This window comes from Sabethes cyaneus, chromosome 2 (genome assembly GCF_943734655.1).
Source record: "Sabethes cyaneus chromosome 2, idSabCyanKW18_F2, whole genome shotgun sequence".
NCBI classification, from domain to species: domain Eukaryota; kingdom Metazoa; phylum Arthropoda; class Insecta; order Diptera; family Culicidae; genus Sabethes; species Sabethes cyaneus.
This window is the reverse complement of record NC_071354.1, coordinates 73,527,272-73,545,887: the sequence shown is the minus strand read 5'-3', so window position 1 is coordinate 73,545,887 and position 18,616 is coordinate 73,527,272. Positions and strand designations below refer to the sequence as shown.

At 42.0% G+C, this 18,616-nt stretch overlaps 1 protein-coding gene across 6 annotated transcripts in view; it reads left to right on the top strand.

Annotated features, from left to right (window-relative positions):
* LOC128738844 (MOB kinase activator-like 2) overlaps positions 1 to 18,616 on the top strand; it is a 220,039-nt gene that overhangs the window by 92,378 nt on the left and 109,045 nt on the right. The window contains exon 2 of one of the 6 annotated variants that reach the window (XM_053834274.1): positions 9,877 to 11,037. The exons of the other annotated variants lie outside the window; for them this stretch is intronic. Coding sequence (XP_053690249.1) covers positions 10,859 to 11,037 — 179 coding nt within the window. The 5' untranslated portion in view covers positions 9,877 to 10,858. The remainder of the gene's footprint in view (positions 1 to 9,876; positions 11,038 to 18,616) is intronic. 6 annotated transcript variants of the gene reach the window in all.

The following is an 18,616-nucleotide window of genomic DNA, read 5'->3' as shown; positions in this document are numbered from 1 at the left end:
GCAGCTCGAAACAGAAACAGACATAATCGAAGAGTGCATTATTTAAGGAGATTTGAACCTAACACTCATAACCTTTATTCGGTGAACCACAATTTCTAATTCACATACAAACGTGGGCATCTAAAAACAAAAACAACGAAAAAGCAACACACGAAGCTGGATACGCTCAGCAAAGTTGTGTGTCGGAAAGTTGCATCAAAATACGAGCAGTGACGTGCTCAGATTTTAAAGGATGAGGGGTAGGGCTGCAAAAACATGCAGTTGGGTCCAGCAAAGAACATTAAGGTCAGGAAAAAAATGAATTTCAATTTGTCTCATTCTTTCTCAATTTAGTTTAAGTCGGGGTGTCAGTTCCTGTAAACACTGGCGTGACAGGGCACTGAGCCACACATAATTGAGAGACAGATTTGAATTAAAATTACCTTAACAATATCTACGTTTTTTGCTTATACACTGAAGTCGCTTGTTACACGACTATTTTTACGCGAACTTCGGAATTTACGCGGTTTTCGTTACAAAAATTTTGGAATCTACAGTTTTTTTACGCGAATTTTGGAAATTACGTGGTTTTTTTACGCAATTTTCGCAATTTACGCGAATGTGCTCATTAAGTCTATTTTATCGCGTAGTGTTGAAAGTCACAAAGTTTTTTTTATGCCGGTTTAGGAAATTATGCGGGGTTTTAAGCGAATTTTGGAGCTTACGCGGTTTTTTACGCGATTTTGATTTACACGGAACGTATCCGTCGCGTAAAAAGCAATTTGAGTGTACTGAATTTCGCATTTACCAACAACGAAGCCTCTTGCCAAGTTATAAAATTGGTACTGGGTCGAAGTACGTAATGAAGCCTCTCGCCCGTGGGCAAATTATAACTTTTTCCACTTCTTACTCCAGGAACGAGATTGGCGATGCAAAGTGGGGTTAGGGGAACTACACACCCTCCCTTACTGTTCAACTCTACTTTACGTCCGATGAACGCCCCATTCGGGGTTAGTTATAAAAATGGTGCTGACCCAAGATGCGTAATGAAGCCTCTTGTCCAAGGTTGAATTATAACTAGTCTCCGCACTTCCTGCGTCTAGAGAGCTAATTTATTTGAAAAGCAGTAAAAACATAAATTCAAGCATGGATAATAAACCTTTCGCTCGCTCTATACCGATACCGCAAAAAGAATGAAGTGTGGAATACAGAAAAACACTTGGACGGTATCAAAATAGATTAAAATATTGGTCACAGTAGTAGGGTGGCGGACCCAACTCGTCATAAGTAAACACGATCCAAACTTCATTTCAAGTTTTCAAAAGAATTATATTCGAAAGTACTCCAGTTTTTCGCACGAGATGAATCCGACATTTCTTGCCTGTATATTACCTGCTCAGATAAATAAAATATTTTGGAGTTTACATTTTCATATTCTGCACGTCTTTTCCCTCTGTTCCTGATGCAGGAGGGGTTGTTGAAAAGAACGATTTTCGTTGCATTGCCATCCGGCATCCTTACGGCGTATCTGGCCCACCGTAGCCTACCGCAAAGCTAAGCCTTAGGTATAACCTTCTTTGAGACTGTTGATAACCTTCTTTATCGACAGACTTTGTAGTCGGTTATCAAAGTACAGTACAATTACGCTAGTGCAACGATCTTACTGAGTCTCTAGTAGCACCGCACAACCGAGATTCGGCATACGACGACTGGCTTGTTAGATCAGCATCGTACCTTCGAGCTATCTGGGCGGGCCGTAGCCTACCGACTTTCACCTGATGCACGATGGGAATTTTTCCAAGCAGTGCCTGTAGCTCGTGATTCATTCACCTCTGCTGCTCTCCACTTTCAGTTTATATTCCGCCAAATACCGTCCGCAGCACCTTCCGCTCGAACAAGGCAAGGGCGCATATGTCCTCCGTGAGCAGCGTCACAACTTCAAGTCCATAAAGAACTACCGAATTAATAAGGATTTACCTCGCACTTGTTTTTATCTCAATCCTCCTAGACTCCGCTTTCAGTTTCGCGGAGATTGCCCCCGCCGTCGCAAAGCTTCTGCCTATTATATCAAAGTCATCTGCAAAGTCTAGGTGTAGGAGTTAGCTACTTTTGGTGAAAATCGTGCCTCTCGTTTCGGATTACCTACGAATGGCCGAAACACAAATGGCCGAATCACGAATGGCCGAAACACAAATGGCCGAAATAATGAATGGCATAATATACCAAATGGCCGAATCACGAATGGCCGAATCACAAAAGGCCGAATCACGAATGGCCGAATCATAAATGGCCGAAACACGAATGTCATATTCGACCGAAAATATTCATAGCCTTCAACCTGCGCAAACATTGGGTACATGCTGTCCTTACTCGCTGCCGCTCGTTTGGACTTAACTAAGGGATAATCCCTAATAGACAGTAAACCTAGGAAAATGCATGCACCTAAATAGTAGTGGTTTCTGCGGGGGGGCTGCCCCCCCCGCAGTGGCCGGCGCTTCCGACGGCGGGTCACCGGCGCACACTCGCGGCCTACGGCCGTCTCGCCCTGAATCATCTAGAAAACATTTGCTACTAACACGGTAAATACGTCTCGCACCTTATAATGAAGATGTATTTATAATCAAGAAATATGAGGTAAAAACCAGTATAAAAATTATCTTTCGTAGATGTATGCTTATATTATAATATGCTTATATTATATTATATTATGCTTATAATTGTTATCTTATTCTTACTGTCATGGATTTTCATAAAGAAGTAAATGCAGTAAACTACAAGTTTATTACCCTATTACTAAATCGGCCGAAATATTTCATTCAATATCCCGCCGTGTCCATCTTTGTTGACCGCACATAGCAAAGCCAACAGTTGTGTCCATTGTTGTTGAACACGGTTTGCTTTCCGCACGGTGGTTGGTAGTTGTCCTGTGAAAAATGAGTGCATCCGGCGATTGCTGGTTTCAGCGATGTTGCTGGTTTCAGCAACGAAGAAAGTGCACCTGTCGTTAAAATTGTGTTGTCGCAGAGAGTAAAACCGAAATGCTTTCCATTGATGGGATACTATTCAATAAAAACAAGCAGAAACGGAATGCTTCTTATGCTTTTTTCATTTCACACAAAATATGATAAAACAATTAAATATACGCGGACTAAAACAACATTACTCGACCAACACAGACATATTCATGGTGGTAAAACGGCTGCAGGTTTGTTGATAAAGTACTTTTATTTGATGTTTTTATAATGTAATAAAAATTCTAGGCTTTGTCTTTTGTGCCGCAAAATCTGATACAGGAGGCGTACGACGCGATGGAAGGAACGATGCCTGAAGAATTGAATAATTTCCTTACATATTTTCGAAATACTTACATAAGTGGGAGGAACCGGAACAATAGACCAATGTTTCACCCCACTCTGTGGTCAAATTTTAAGCCTGTCATTGACAAGCTATCGCGGACCACAAACAGCTTGGAAGCATAGCACCAACGATGGACAACAATTGTTGGTTCCCATCATCTGTCAATGACCAGGATCATCACAAAGCTGCGGGTGGAGCAAAAGGCGATAGAGGGGAACATCCTTAGAATTTTTCAGGGGGATGTTCCGAATTCGCGCCGAGAAATAGACGAAAAAATCTAGTCGAAATGTGTTAATGCTCACAAAATGAGCAGCAAAAATTTTGTTGACGCAGTTGCACTTTTATTAAGCGCTAAACAAAGGCGTTCGTAAAGCATGTTTTGTTTGTTTAATAGTAGTAGTTTGTTTTTTGTTTGATTAAAGTTATTTATTAACTACTTGCCAATTTATGGTTTTTTATTGAGTAGTTATTTAGGCACTCCGAAAAATTTCGGCCTTTCGTGATTCGGCCATTCGTGATTCGGCCATTCGTGATTCGGCCATTTGTGATTCGGCTTTTCGTGATTCGGCCTTCTGTGACTGTTATTGAAATTCGGCCATTTGGATTTCGGCCATTCGTGATTCGGCCATTTGTGTTTCGGCCATTCGGTACCAGCCCCTCGTTTCGATACCCGCTTGTCGGATCACCCCGTCAAGAGCGATGTTGAATATCATGCAGGATAAGCCTTCACCTTGTCTCAACCCACGCAGCACCGCGTCGCCGGGACTCGAGAGTGCCCACGAGATGCGTACGTAACACATCATTTGATCCAATGTAGCTCTGATCAGTCGCATCAGTTTGTCCGAAAAACTGTGTTCGTGTATTATCTACCATAGCTGGTCTCGATCGACAGTATCATATGCTGTTTTGAAGTCAATAAAGATGTGATGCGTGGGCACGTTGTACTTCCGACATTTCTGCAAGATATGGTGTCGGATAATAAAAATTTTATTCCGTAGTTGTGCGAGTCCCCATGAGGCCCCCCTGATAATTCCCTACGAAACCTTGTGCTATCGGTGACAGCCGGAGTAACAGTATCTGGGAGAGCACCTTGATTTGATAGTTACAGCAGTCGAGTCGATGACCCTTCTTGTAGATGAGACAAACCACTGCTTCCATCCATTCCTCCGGTAGCTGCTCCTCCTCCCAAATCTTGGAAATAATCCAGTGTAGAGGCACTAACAGAGTTTCTCGGCCATGTTTATAAGCTCTACTGTAGTTCTAAAGCTTACCAATATATGCGATCCTCAGGACCTGGGGGAAAAGTTGGGTCCGCGTCCGGTTATAATTAACTCCTAATATATAGCTTGGTTCGATCCGCAAATCCCCCAGCTTGGGTAATGAGGATCGTAATCGTTGCTTCAATGACCCTCTCTTACCTAATTTTGCGCTCTTTGCCCTTCTCGCCTTGAGATCGCCCCCTCTCACCTGAGATACTATCAACACCTTTGTTTCGTTACTTTCTTCTGCCTTCGATTATAAAAAATACCATCATAAAAATTCATTCATAATCGTTTAATGATAAAAATTTCATGACAGCGTTTTTTTTGTTCTCGAATTATGGGTGATTATTTTACATTTAACGAATGCACTTAATAGTGCTTAGAAATCTTATATTCAATATATGAATACGCCTGAATTCATGCAATATACTGCTCAATCTCTGCTATTTCTAGTACAGATGCAATGAACTCAGCATTGCAAACCTGAAACCAACCGTTCGAGCAAATCACTTGCGTTCATGTTCGTGTTATTCTCTATATTTATTCATTCTCGACAAGAGTGCATGAAATCATATGCGAGTCGTTCATTCATTGTGAAGAACTGCCGATAGTGGCAAACGAAATTGCAATAAACGTAAACATTGCTCCGAAGTTTTAATTAGTTTCCTTCAGCTAGGTTTTGGTTGATTTTAAAAAGCGGGCAGTTTGACTAAACTTTGAGATCTTAACTATCATTCACGAGCAAGAAAATTGACTGACAGGTTAGTCGAGCAATTATTTAGCACTGCAATTCACGAATGAATTGTTTTGAAGGGTAGAAAACTGAAAGAGACTCACACTGTCAGCAGTTTAGTAGTCATGTCCATGGGGTGACAAATAAAAGAATACTACAATTTTTCGAGCACTGCACTTAACGACATATCATGTTGCCGTTAGTTTTTCAGTCGCAACTCAAAGGCGAAAAAATGCATACATTCGTTTTAAAAACAAGGCGTTATTTAAAATGGAGCACTTGATAATTTGAACTTAGAGATCCTGGTCTTAGAGATTTGGTCTTAGAGAATTAACGTGTAAGTTTACAACCAGATCGAAGAACGAACAGAATTGAAGAAACGAAAAGGATCATTGCACTAGCCGCGTAATTGTCCTACACTTGTGAAGTCTGTCGATAAAAAAATAAAAGGGTATAAATAAAAAATAAAATAAAAATAAAAGTCAAAGGTATTTATATGAAAGGTTTGCTTAGGCTTGAAAATTTAGTTTGATTTCGAAATTTTGCTTGTTTACTGTTTTCTTTTAAATTGTACGTACGTACGATGGCATTTGTTCTTTCATCACTAATTCATTGTTTCTTTAGTGTAAATGTGCCTCGCATTTAAGACTACACATCTCCTTCTAAGATATGAAGATTGTATTGATTTTTCCGTATATTTTCACCGGCAAAAATCGAGCTCTACCACGCTACCAGTGCCCTTGAACCAAATTGCTTTAAAAATTTTTATGGTACAAATCTCAGCTACCAGTCTTGGCTAGCATCAATCAATGGCAGAGTTTATCTCTCTGGGTGCCGGCGGTGATTGGCGCACTGCATTGGCCGACCCATGCCGATGGCAAACAACCAGGAAAAAAAGAGCTTTAGAAATTTTGCTAGCATTTCAATCAATACTGCTGCAGATGTGGTATAAATTAGTTTTACACATTTTCCCAACTTGCTACACAATAGCCGTAGCCATCAGTTCGGACGACTAGCCGGAAAGATGATGCTGCACAGCCCAGCTTGGCAGCTTTTTTCCTCGTGTATCCTTGACATAATTTCGCTTCCGAAAATGGCCAAGACATGCTTATGCTACAGTTTAAACCGTGCTCGGCATTCGTTCAGGCTTGCCATTGTAGTCAGCCAGCCAGCCAGCCAGCCAACACACAGCACAGTGTCAGGTGGAACACATATTGCACTTGAATGCACTTGTGTAAGGTTTTGTTTCGCTGTGTCGTCCTCATCCGATGATGGCCAGGAAACAGCGCAGACGTACGTATAACAGTACCGGTGTAATGCTTTGCCGCCAGCTGAAAACAATGAGTGCGCTACCGTACACTTGAAGCACCAGGTTTAGTTTAGTTTTTGGTGGCGCAGATTATGTAAGTTACGTAATTTTTCTATCTAGTTTATTACATATCGTTTCGAATGTATGACTTAAGGGTTTTGGTGAAAAACTATTAAAATGAAACATAGCTTTTATCGTTCAATTGTGTAATGTAAAATTTATGAAGTTTTTTTAAGATCAACACGAGGCAAATATTTCTAAAGTATTTTCAATCAGAAAGTTTCTTTGTATTTTTCTATCATATGGCTTCCATGCGAGAAACTTTCAAACCAAAACATTACCGTTCACCTTGCGATGATTGATCGGCCTGTGCACGTTCAAATTCAACAATTACTGCACACTGTCATCTGCAGAGCTTGATTTGTCTTTAGTTAGCAAAAACTGTCAATACTGGAATGGTTCCATTGATTACGTAATATTTACGAGGTCAGCGTTCGGAGAATTCCGTACCGAATAGCTTTGGGAGAATAGCTTTGCTTAGTAGGGTAACTAGCTCGATACAACGTTTAAAGTAACGGCAACCGCGAACGAGGCCTGGCTGCCCGTATGAAAAATATCCGCGGAATCAACATTTCCTTTCCATGGATTTAGCCCGGTCGAATGGAAGTGGAAAACTTTTGTGTAAACGAACGGAACCGTGGCACGATTGACGTGTTGTTGACGTTCTATGTTTTGTGCTCCGCGTCGAAGCGGCGCTTTTGCTTCATCGTCGGCGGCAAACAGGCAGCCTCCGGGAAGAAGGTTGGCGCTTTCTTTCAACAAAATAGCTAGCTACCCCCCCCCCCCCCACATTTTGTCGGCATTTGCAATGTATTGTTGTGAAAAAGTGTATATCGTCAGCGAAGCCGTACTGGTGTATCAGCTCAGCAGAACGTTTACTCTTCTTTGAAAACGTTCGTTTTGTGGACGGCAAAAATGGTGCTGTACAGTACAAGAATGGATTCAATGCTGTCTGCCGTCGTCAGTTTGTTTAGTGTTTTCTTAAAAGACTATCGTCGTCAGATTATGAGTAAATTAATGTGAAAATTGATTAAAAAGGAAACTTGGTCTAATTCGAAATGATTTGGACCTTTCTTTGCATGGGGTTTTTAACGGCCTGACTTTAGGGTCATATGTGAATCATCTAGCTTCTTCTTCTTCTAGCAGCATAGCATGGCTCTTGCCGTATCAAGAACTCCTCTCTAGTGCACTTGATCCTGGGCTACTCGTCGTCAATTCGTTGAACGTCTTGACACATGCAAGTCGGCTTCAACCTGGTCGAGCCATCAAGTGCGTTGAGCCCCTCTACTGTTGATGCCAACGGGGTTTTGAAGAGAACGGATTTCACTGCACAGTCGTCCAGCATCCTTGTCAAGTGGCTGGCCCACCGTAGTCTCTCAACTTTCGCCAGGTGTACGATGGGAATTTTTCCAAGTTAAACCTGCAGCTCGTGCTTCATACGCCTGCGCCACTCTTCGCTTTTCGTTTGCACTCCGCCAAAAGGAGTCCGCATCACCTTTCTTTCAAATACGGCAAATGCACGTAAGTAAAGTTACTGTTTCCAGTTCGTGGATGCCTACCGTTCTGAAAGCGTTTGGTATGGCGTATGCTTCTTGAGCAAAGTGCCTTGCAGAGGGAAAAATAGGTTCCAGTTTGAATGCATCGTTGAATCTCCTTACTCGTATTATTGTAGGCGATGACCAGGGATCCTAAATATATGAACTCATCAACCACCTCCAGTTGGTCCATTGCCGTTAATAGTCACTCTCCGTGGGAGGTACACGTTATTTTCTCTGGAGCCTCTTTCTACCATATATTTGGTTTTCGACGCATTGATTTGTAACCCAATTCACCTGGCCTCCGCTTTTAGTCTGGCGAAGATTGCCACCGCCATCCCAAAGTTTCTAATAATGACGTCGAGGTTGTCTGCGATGGCTAGGAGTTGGTTACTCTTGCTGAAGATCGCATATCTTGTTTCGATGCTCGGTCGCCGGTTTACACCTTCAATATCAATGTTGAATAACACACAGAATAGTCCCTCCCCTTGCCGCAACCCTCTGCGCGATTCGGAGGAAGACGAGAGCGCCCCCAAACACGCACGTAGCACATCATTCGCTCCAGGGTAGCTTTGATCTTCTTGTGTATTATCTGCCTCTGCCATAGCTGTTCATGCTCGACTGTATCATATGCTGCCCTGAAATCCACGAAAATATGACGTGTGGGCACGTTGTACTGCCGACATATCTGGAGGATCATTATCTAGCTATTTGTTCGGAACATTCTTCTGAATTATCGTTCAATATGGGTCAAAGGTTCTTAGAATTTCAAGAATTATTTTATGAAGGCATAATTGACGGATTTCACGCCAACTCGACCAGAGGTTGGCATGACCCTCTCAGAATTCAATGAAACTTTGTGTGAGTAAAGAGTTCATGTAAATAAACAACTATGCAATTAGTTTTTCCAAAATTGATCTAGACTAACTTTTGGAAAGGGCCTAATTTTTTCTCTTTTTTTAAATAAAAAATATGACTCTAAAACTATAAGACCTACACAAAAATAATCTATGGGTGACTTTTAGAAAATTTCCTGATTTTTTTTACAAAACTACTGAAAAAAATAAAAATCAATTTCTACACTGAGAAAAAAGCATTTTTGGTCAATGTTCATTTATTCCAATCTTTTAACAGTAAAAATTTAATGATAGTTTCGGCTGAAAACCTGGCGATTGGCCTTATACCGTTGTTTTTAGTTAGATTTTCTAAGAAAAGGAACTAGAAATATACGGAAACATAACAAAGCACAAGATACCATGAGATGAGTCTCCATTGCATTATCGCAACTTTCGTTATTAAAAAATTGTATCCCAAAATCAAACAAAAATTGTACATATCTAAATTTTTGATGCGTGAAAAAATCTAAACTGGGGCGGTCAACCCAAAGAAATCAGTTTTAAGTTTAATTACTGTGTTTAATTACTGTTCTAAGTAGAACCAGCGTATGACAAACCGGAGCAACTGTTTAGCAAACAAATCGATCGTAACGGCAGATCGTTTATTGAACGTTCTCTCCTCTCGTCGCTCCGATTGCGCGCGGTGGTCGACAACGTGGTAGTGAGTTGGTAAAAATAACTAACCGATCGGGAGCGGGGGACCCACCGCGTCCCCCGCTGTTGGGTTCGTATTTATATTTTTTAGATCGACCGTCATTTCCACATCCGTCCGTGGGATTCTCCGGCCTGTTTATGTTGCTTTTACGCCAGCTAAGACCAGACGCGAACCGCTTGGCAGCGCAGAGCAAGCTCACCAGAAGGAGACGCTGAGTTCAATTTTGCTTCGTCAGTTCGACTCGAGCTGAATACCGTTGTTGGTAGCTGAAGCCGTGTCCGTGTAAGAAAAAAATAAATCCTATACAAACGTGCGATCGTTTCGATCGTTTCATAACAACAGACGTCGGCTTCGGACGGCAGAAGGAAGTCAGACCATCATCGCGCGACAACGATTATCGTCACCGCAGTTGTCAACCAAAGTTCGAAAATTTAAAATCGACCATGAAGCAATGATGTCGATGAGCCTCTGTGAAAATTAATAATGCAGCGATAATTTGGCCGAAGGACGGTGCGAAACGCATTCTCCTTTTTTATCATCTCGGTCGTTTGTTGTTTTTTGCGAAGCTTCCGCTGCTGCTGAAGTGAAACAGAGAAAGGATCTCACGCGGCAGCGAAAAGTAGTTCAATTTGCTTAAGTGAGCTGAAACGAAGCGCATTTCGTAAAAAAGAGCTTGTGGAAGTTGCATTGTGTGCAAAGAGTGTAAAAAGCAAACGCAGAAAGGTTGGAAAAATAAAGGAAAAGTGTGTGCAATTTAATGCTAAATGATTTTTTGTTTCTCTTTTTGATTTGCTGTGGCACGCTGTACACTTTTAGGTTTTGTTTCCCTAATTAAATGGTTCAAAATTAAGATTTTATTAGCTAATGAGAAGCACGAGAAGAAGAAAGTGAAGTGTTGCAAATTGATTGTGTGCAACTTGTCGGTTGATGTGGAGTGTTCCGTTCCATGAGGGGGGAAAATTGCAACCGTTCAACTGTAAATTAGTGCGAGAAGAAACGATTTTGCCTGCTTGCGGTACGATTTGTTTTGGACCTTCGCTGCGGAAGCTTGGTGGCGGAAAAGTTGAAGGCGATGCTGCGCTCACCAGCCCACCTGATCGGCCATGGACCGTCCCCAGCCGGTGGTGGTGTTATGAGCCTTCACAGTCATGCGTCGCCGCCACATGCCCGAACGTCACTGTTCGATTCCTGTCACCGTAAAATTCGGCTAATCGGCGGTGGACCTGTGGCGTTTCTTGGAGGATTAGTAGCGTGAGTATATTTGGGGTGATATCATTAAAGTTAAAACAGCCTTTTTAACGTCATTGTACCAAAATACATATAAGAGGTTCATAGTTATTTCAATCATCCCGAATTACTATGTTTTCAAATTCACTTTTAATTATTCTACCGACTTCGTAATCAACGATGCGCTGTATTCCGTTTTTTTCCACGGGACGTCTCATCAAACACATCCACATGTTGCACTGGGCAATCTTTTCCAAAACGGTTTATCCGTACGAACGTACTTTCCCATCGGAATCGCGTCCATTTTGCCGAGTCAGCATCATCGGTTCAGTCAGTCAGTCAGTCAGAATCTGCCGGATTACTGCCACGGCACGGCAGTAACAGTAGTCGATAATAATGAGTAAGAAAGAGAGAGAGAGGCCAGCGAATAACAGCAGCGGATATACACAACCGGTCATCATGTGTAGATATATTCTCGGTAAATTACTCAATAATTATAGCAACATCGTCCTATCTTGCTATGCACGATCATCATTCATGAAGATCTGGCACATTGGAAGAAAGTGAGGTTAGCCAGTGTTCTACACTTGCTCTATACGAACAACATGATCTGGTGAAAATATTTTGTCTATACTTTAGGGCTGATTCCTATTGCATAATTGCAGTTTAAAACTCCATTCATCATTTACGTATTATTTCGTCATGCATTTTAGCGTATTGGTCGACGAATTTCTATTATTACGATTTCTGGAACGTTCGAATGCATTAAAAAAAAATTAAAATTGGAGCCAATATTTTTATTGAAGAGCTCATTATAATACTTTTTATTTCATTTAACTCTAAATTAAAATTTAAAAAAAAATCTAGAGCCAAAAATAAGCAAAAATGGAAATTTTTGAGATCACCCTAAATCCCTAAAAAAAATGCGGGTCAAAAAATATTAAAAAAGTAAAGAACAAAAGCACAAGATTTGAACCAATTCAAGGCACTTTCAAATTTCGATAGCATTATTTTTCATGGAATTGCTGAAATAGTATACTTTTCTTTTTATTTGAATCTACAACACATCAATATACATTCCAACTATCAGCCGTTTACTTTTAAAGCCACTTGATTTTCGTGATTTCGATGAATTTCGTAAGGTTTTAAGACGGTATTATTAGTTACCTATGTTTTTTTATTATCGTTTTTATTGAGGGCGATAAGACATAAGACTACTTGAGCTTATAACCTGATCCTTATAGTTATAGAAAGGAACATTATAGGGTGGGTCACCTTGTCGGAATGTAGTTAATAGCGGGCATCAGAAGATTCTAGTGGAGCTCATAGTTGGCTTCGCAGTTTTATAAAATTTATTACGAAAACCACTAGGACTAGAAGATCGTAATAAAACTTATATTGTTGCTTGAGATAGAATACAGAATATTCGTAGATGTTACGAAAAGTCTCCTACCTAAATGAGGTATAAAAGCAGTTTATGGCAGTTCTTAATTTGTTACACTGACGAATGTTATAAGTCATAACCAAAATAGGCGTATTTGTGAGGGTCGCATAAAATAACAGAAGATTTAAAAGGAATTACTCCGATTTTGAGATAACCGCTCAGCTAGCTTCGAGTTACGATGCTGGTCTAATAAGCCAGTCGTCATACGTTCGAATCTCGGCTAGACGGTGCATGCTAGATAGGATCAGTAGAATCGTTGCACTAGCCCCGTGATTGTCCTGTATTCTAACTTCCTTACTTAATCTGCTCCAGGCCGTGGTTTCCTCTGGTGTACGAAGAAGTCGTCTCCATTCCACTTGGTCCATGGCCGCAATTCGCCAGCCACGTAGTCTGCGTAGGGTCCGCAAGTCGTCTTTCACTTGATCGATCCACCTTACTCGCTGCGCGCCCCGCCGTCACGTTCCAGTCGGATCGTTATTGAGAACTTTTTTAACCGGGCTGTCGTCCGACATCCTCACGATGTATTCAGCGCATCGCAGGCGACCGATTTTTGTGGTTTAAGCAATGGGTGGTTCCATAAGCAGCTGATGCAATTCATGGTTCGTTCGCCTCCTCCACGTTCCGTCTTCCATCAGCACTCCGCCGTAGATGGTGCGCAACACCTTCCGTTTGAAAACACTAAGGGCGCGTTGGTCCTCCACGAGCATAGTCATGTCTCATGAATCCGGGGAGGTCAGCATTCACTTCTCTAGAACCTTTTTCCTTTCATGTATTTTGTTTTCGATACTCGAGACTGCCCCTGATACTCGAACAACACACATTACTCGATCCATCGTTGCCTTGACCAATCGCGTTAGTTTATCCGGATATCCGTGACATTGTACATTGTACCTGTATTCTAACAGTCAGTTGGAATGGAAAATTTTTCTCAATCCGCCATATTCATCAGAGTAAGGGAAACAGAAAAAAACGACGAATCATCAAGGAATCTCTGCTCTATACTCGATTTCAAAACTGTTTGAGCTTGTCGTGTTTATGCCCAAGCGCTCCACGATTACTATTCTTTTGACTCTTATATCCTCCGTGATAAATAGCATCGATGACCGGTCGCTAACAGATGTTGTTTACACTTACGGCAGCGTTCGACAAATTAAACCATCAAATTGCCATTGCCAAACTGGAAGGTTTGGTATAGGTGGTCCGTTACTACATCGGGTGCATTCGTACCTATCCGATCGCCACCTAAACGTGAATATTAAGGGCACTCTCTCAGGATCGTTCACTGCTCATTCTGGAAACCCACAAGGCAGTCATCTCGGTTTTTTGATATTCTTTATCTACTTTAATGACGTCAACTACCTGATTAAAGGTCCGCGACTCTTGTCTGCAGACGACCACAAGTAGTACTCAAAAGTTGAAAATTATCCGACGCCGCTGTGCTTTAGGAGGAATTATCGACTTTTGCGAAATGGTGTGTCGGCATGCTGCTAAACCCCAACAAGCGTGAGTCATCACATTTTCCAGACAGTTGAGCCCATTCGCTTACGACTAGACTGTCAAATATGCCATTACGTCGCGAAAACTACATCAAGGATGTGGGTATTCTGCTCAACTCTAAGCTTACTTTCAAACAGCAGATCGCGTTCATCGTGGACAAGGCTAGTAGAAAGCTTGGGTTCGTTATGCGTGACTGCTTGAAAGCTCTTTATTTTGCATTAGTCCGCTCCAGTCTAAAATATTGCGCTCCAGTTTAGAGTCCCTACTATAAAAATGGAGTTGGCCGAATCGAGTCAGTGTAGTGGAGATTCATCCGTTTTGCTCTTTGGAGATTTTCGTGGAATAGCCCCTTCCAACTGCCAAGCTACGAACAACGCTTTAGATTCATTTACCTAGACCCTCTGCATAGTCGTCGTGATGTGAATAAAGTGAAAATTGTCTGCGATTTTTGACCTGGCGAGCAGATTGCCCGTCAATACTGGAAAGGCTTGACATACACGTCCGAAGTCGTACCTTGCACAATAGCCCCTTTCTAGACATACCGTATCGACGGACTAATTACAGCAGCTTTAGAACGACTACCGGTCTAAAACGCCATTTTAACCGTTTTCGTTCCAGCTTAGACTTTAACGTCAGCCGAAACGTGCTAAAAATTCGCTTTTTAACACTGGCATGTAATTTTTGGGTTAAGTCTATCATTTGCGTCACAAGGCCTGTTGGTAACATAAATTGTCAAATATATAAACAAATAAACAAGAGTAGTAATGAAATCAAAGTTGCCATAGTATCCAAACAGAGTGGGATAAAACGTGAAGTGGAAACATTACTTTCTGCTACCGCACCGTCCTTCTATTGGAAAGACTGCCGTTATAAAAATAATGAATGCTTAGCCTCATTACAAAGATCGAGACCCCAAAACATGCAGTTGGTCTGTTCCATAAGAACGAAGACTTTCTCGAACACGTTATGCATTGGGGCTAACACCCTCACAGCTCACAGCTAACAACGTCACGTCCAGGCAATGCTTCATAAATAGCAAATGCCTGTACAATTTCGTCGTCCCGCTCGAAAAACAGTTAGTTTAAAACTTCTCGTTCGTTGTTTGACTACAATGGACGGGGAAAGATGCACAGTTTATATCTAAAAATAATTCAATCCGCCAGTATCGGTGAAGTTTGAAATACGTTTCGCGCTTCTAAGGGGATTGTAGAGTTTCCTTTTTACGCAGTCCTCTGTGGTTCAAAGGTAATACAATATCTAGGAATCACAGAGCCTGGAGTCCGGTTATAATTGGCTTCCATTATACCTTAACCTAGCCGACGAAATTGTCTTTCTTACCACAACGCTGTATCGATATAATACAGAGCAAGCTAGATAACCTCTCCGAGAGCTTCCAGGCAGCAGCTCTCACAGTAAGTGTAGTAAAAACTACGTCTATGGTAGTGAACAGTGGCAATTCGTACGTAAACCCGAATTTTCAACTTAAACGTTAAATTTGTATTGCTCTGCGCCTGTTGCGTCTCAGTGGAAACAACGCAAAAACTGCAAGTATGTATCAACCGGAGGTACCTGTGATTCGTGTCTGATGACCTAAAAACTGGACCTAATTCAACGAGAAACTCCATCGTCGATGTCATCAACGGCCGACAGCAATAGAAATTCAAGAACGTAGGTGGATGTTCAACGGACATATCTTGAGTAGCGGAAGAAAGGAGCGAACGAGACCTGCAGAGAACTACTCGACTGGTATCCGCAAGGCTCATGGCAACGCAGTTTACCCAGAGAACCTATCCTGGCGACAGGTGGAAGTCATGGCGGATAACCGTCGACAGTGGGGATCTCAGATTTCATCCCTTTTATCTGCCGGACATGGAACAATAAGTAAGTAATAGCTTGGTTCAATTCGCGGATCCCCCAGCCTGGGTAAAGTGAATGGTAACGAATGATCACGAATCTGGTAAACGCTGCTTCAACTATCCCTTATATAATTTTCTGCTCTTTCCCCTTCACGTCTTGTTCCACTCTGTTTGGACGCTATAAAACATCTTCATTTCATTTCTTTCTTGTAGTGTTCCCTCGATCAATTGAAAAGACTAACTTACTTCTTCTACCAGCATAGAGCCGGGGTAACTCTTGCTGTATCAAGAATTCCTCTCCACTCTACTCGGTCCTGGGCTGCTCGTCGCTAATTCGTTGAGCGTCTCGACACACGCAAGACGGCTCAATCTGGTTTAGCTATCTAGTACGTTGGGCTACCCTATACATGGTGCCGGTGGAGGTCTTGAAGAGAACGAATTTCACTGCACAGTCGTCCGGCATCCGTGTGAAGTAGCCGGCCCACCGTACTCTCCCAACTTTGCCAGGTGTACGATGGGAATATGTCCAAGTTACGTCCAAGCCAGGGACGTAAAATGTACTTGTTAGCCAACCCTAGTTGGCAGCGCATCTCCACTGACCAGTAGGCTCTCTAGCTATTCGAGTGATATCAACCCTGCAATGTACGTTGATAACGAATGGCACAACACAGCATCGTAGACATGTCATCGATCTGGTGAGTCAGAATGTAAACAAAAGTCTCAGTGTATAGAGCACATTACGCTACGAATAATATTAATATTTTCTACTTAAAATACTTAAATTAAGCTGCTAAATCTAAAGTCATAATCAAAACACTTAATACTAATTCATTATCCTACGAAGTAAGTACTTATTATGAGATAAACTCGCCAATATACTAAATCTAAAGATTATTATAGAGTGCTACTGCCGAGATAGCCAAATGCGCACCCTATGCTACACATTATGTAGGTTTGATTCCAGCTAGATCACAGGAGATAATACTAAACTTACAAAAAGGGGACTAAACGTGAGTAACCAGACACAAAATTTATAATGCTACACCAACAAGTTATACAGAGAATCCACGTTACAATTGACAATCACACGCATAAAATACATTACAACATTAGAAATTATCTACACTTATAGCTATAGTAATCGATAAAACATGTTAAAACTAAGTAATCCTACAACTAATATGAAATCAAATTATTTTATACGTGTCCAATAGGAAAATAATAATATCTCTACGAATCTCAACTTGGATTCTGATATTACATTTACGGAAGAAATCCCCCGTCCGTGTTGCCAATTGCAACAAGTTATTATTTTCGTTTACGCGAGTGAATCGAATCATGTCCGGAACACGTAGTAAATCGTCCGCGAACGACAAACTGTCAAATATTGATCGGAATCAAGTAGTTGAGGTGGTCACAGTGAATGATATGATGGAATCGTCCGTCAGTGGAAGTAATCGAGGCTGTTCGTGTCAGGTTTGCGATAATCCCGATACCATGGAGATGGTTCAATGCGACGAGTGCGATAAGTGGAGCCACTTTGTATGTGTGGGTGTCACTGAGGAAGTCGAAAACCAGAGCTGGGTTTGCCATAAATGCCAATCTGCCAAGGCAACTCAGCAGCAAAATTCGACATCGAGTCATCGCAAAGGAGTGGTCAGCCTAGAAGTTAGTGCCATTGAAGAACGGATGCAAAGCCGTAAGTCGCCATTGGTGGACCAACACTCTAACCAGCAGCAGCGTACCAGTATACCGAAGGTGATAGTGGTTTCCGCCAATGAGGAGGTACACTCTGTGCAGTTGCAGCAAGTACGCCAGAAGCCAGAGTCATCCAGAGCATTATCTCAGACACGACTGAAGCTACAGTTGATGAAGCTAGAGGAGGAACGGGTATTCGAAGAAGCGCAAGCCAAGAAGCACCGCGATTATCTGAAGGAAAAATACGAGCTATTAGAACAAATGTCTAATTGCTCAAGTTCGAGCAAAAGCGAAGCTAGCAGTCGAATTCAGAAATGGGTTGAAGAGGTCAATTATGCCGTGACCGACGGGAAAGTGCCTGAAGGTGCGACCGAACCTTTTAATCCTAAAGGACATTCTACCGTCAATCTACCGTCTTCCGCTAAACCGCCTAATCCTGTTGGTGGTAATCAGAATATGCGTAGTGTTCGTAACAATCAGGTGGCTTGCTACTCCAGTGCAAAATATCGCGTGGCAAACGCTGCAGTACGACCGTCATCTATCGGTCAACACCCTGGAAACCCAAACAGTACCCCATTGTATGGGGCTAGAAGCGTATATGATGTAGCATCCAACTCTGCTGGAAAGGGTTTCGCGTCTACGCCGGAACCAGCAACTCGCAATCAACATCCCCCGCTGGGAGTATCCATCGCTCGTCAAAGCAACGCTCCGTGTCTGCGTGGTATCGGCAATCACCCATCGTGTTATCAACAACATAGCTGGCACAACAGTACTCCTCCCTCTCAAATCCAGCTTGCCTCTAGACAGGCTGTCTCTAAGGATCTCCCGCCGTTCTCTGGAAACCCTGAAGATTGGCCGATCTTCGTTTCCACGTTCGAAAGTACCACTGCAATGTGTGGTTATTCCAATGAAGAAAATATAATTCGCCTGCAAAAGTGTCTCAGGGGAAAGGCATACGAGGCCGTTAAAAGCTGCTTGATGCATCCGACGAATGTGGCCAACGTAATGAACACATTAAGGGTGCTATATGGTCAGCCTGAAGCGATAATTAACTCGCTAATCGTGAAAATGAACGCCATTCCGGTGGTTAAAGAAGATAAGCTGGAAA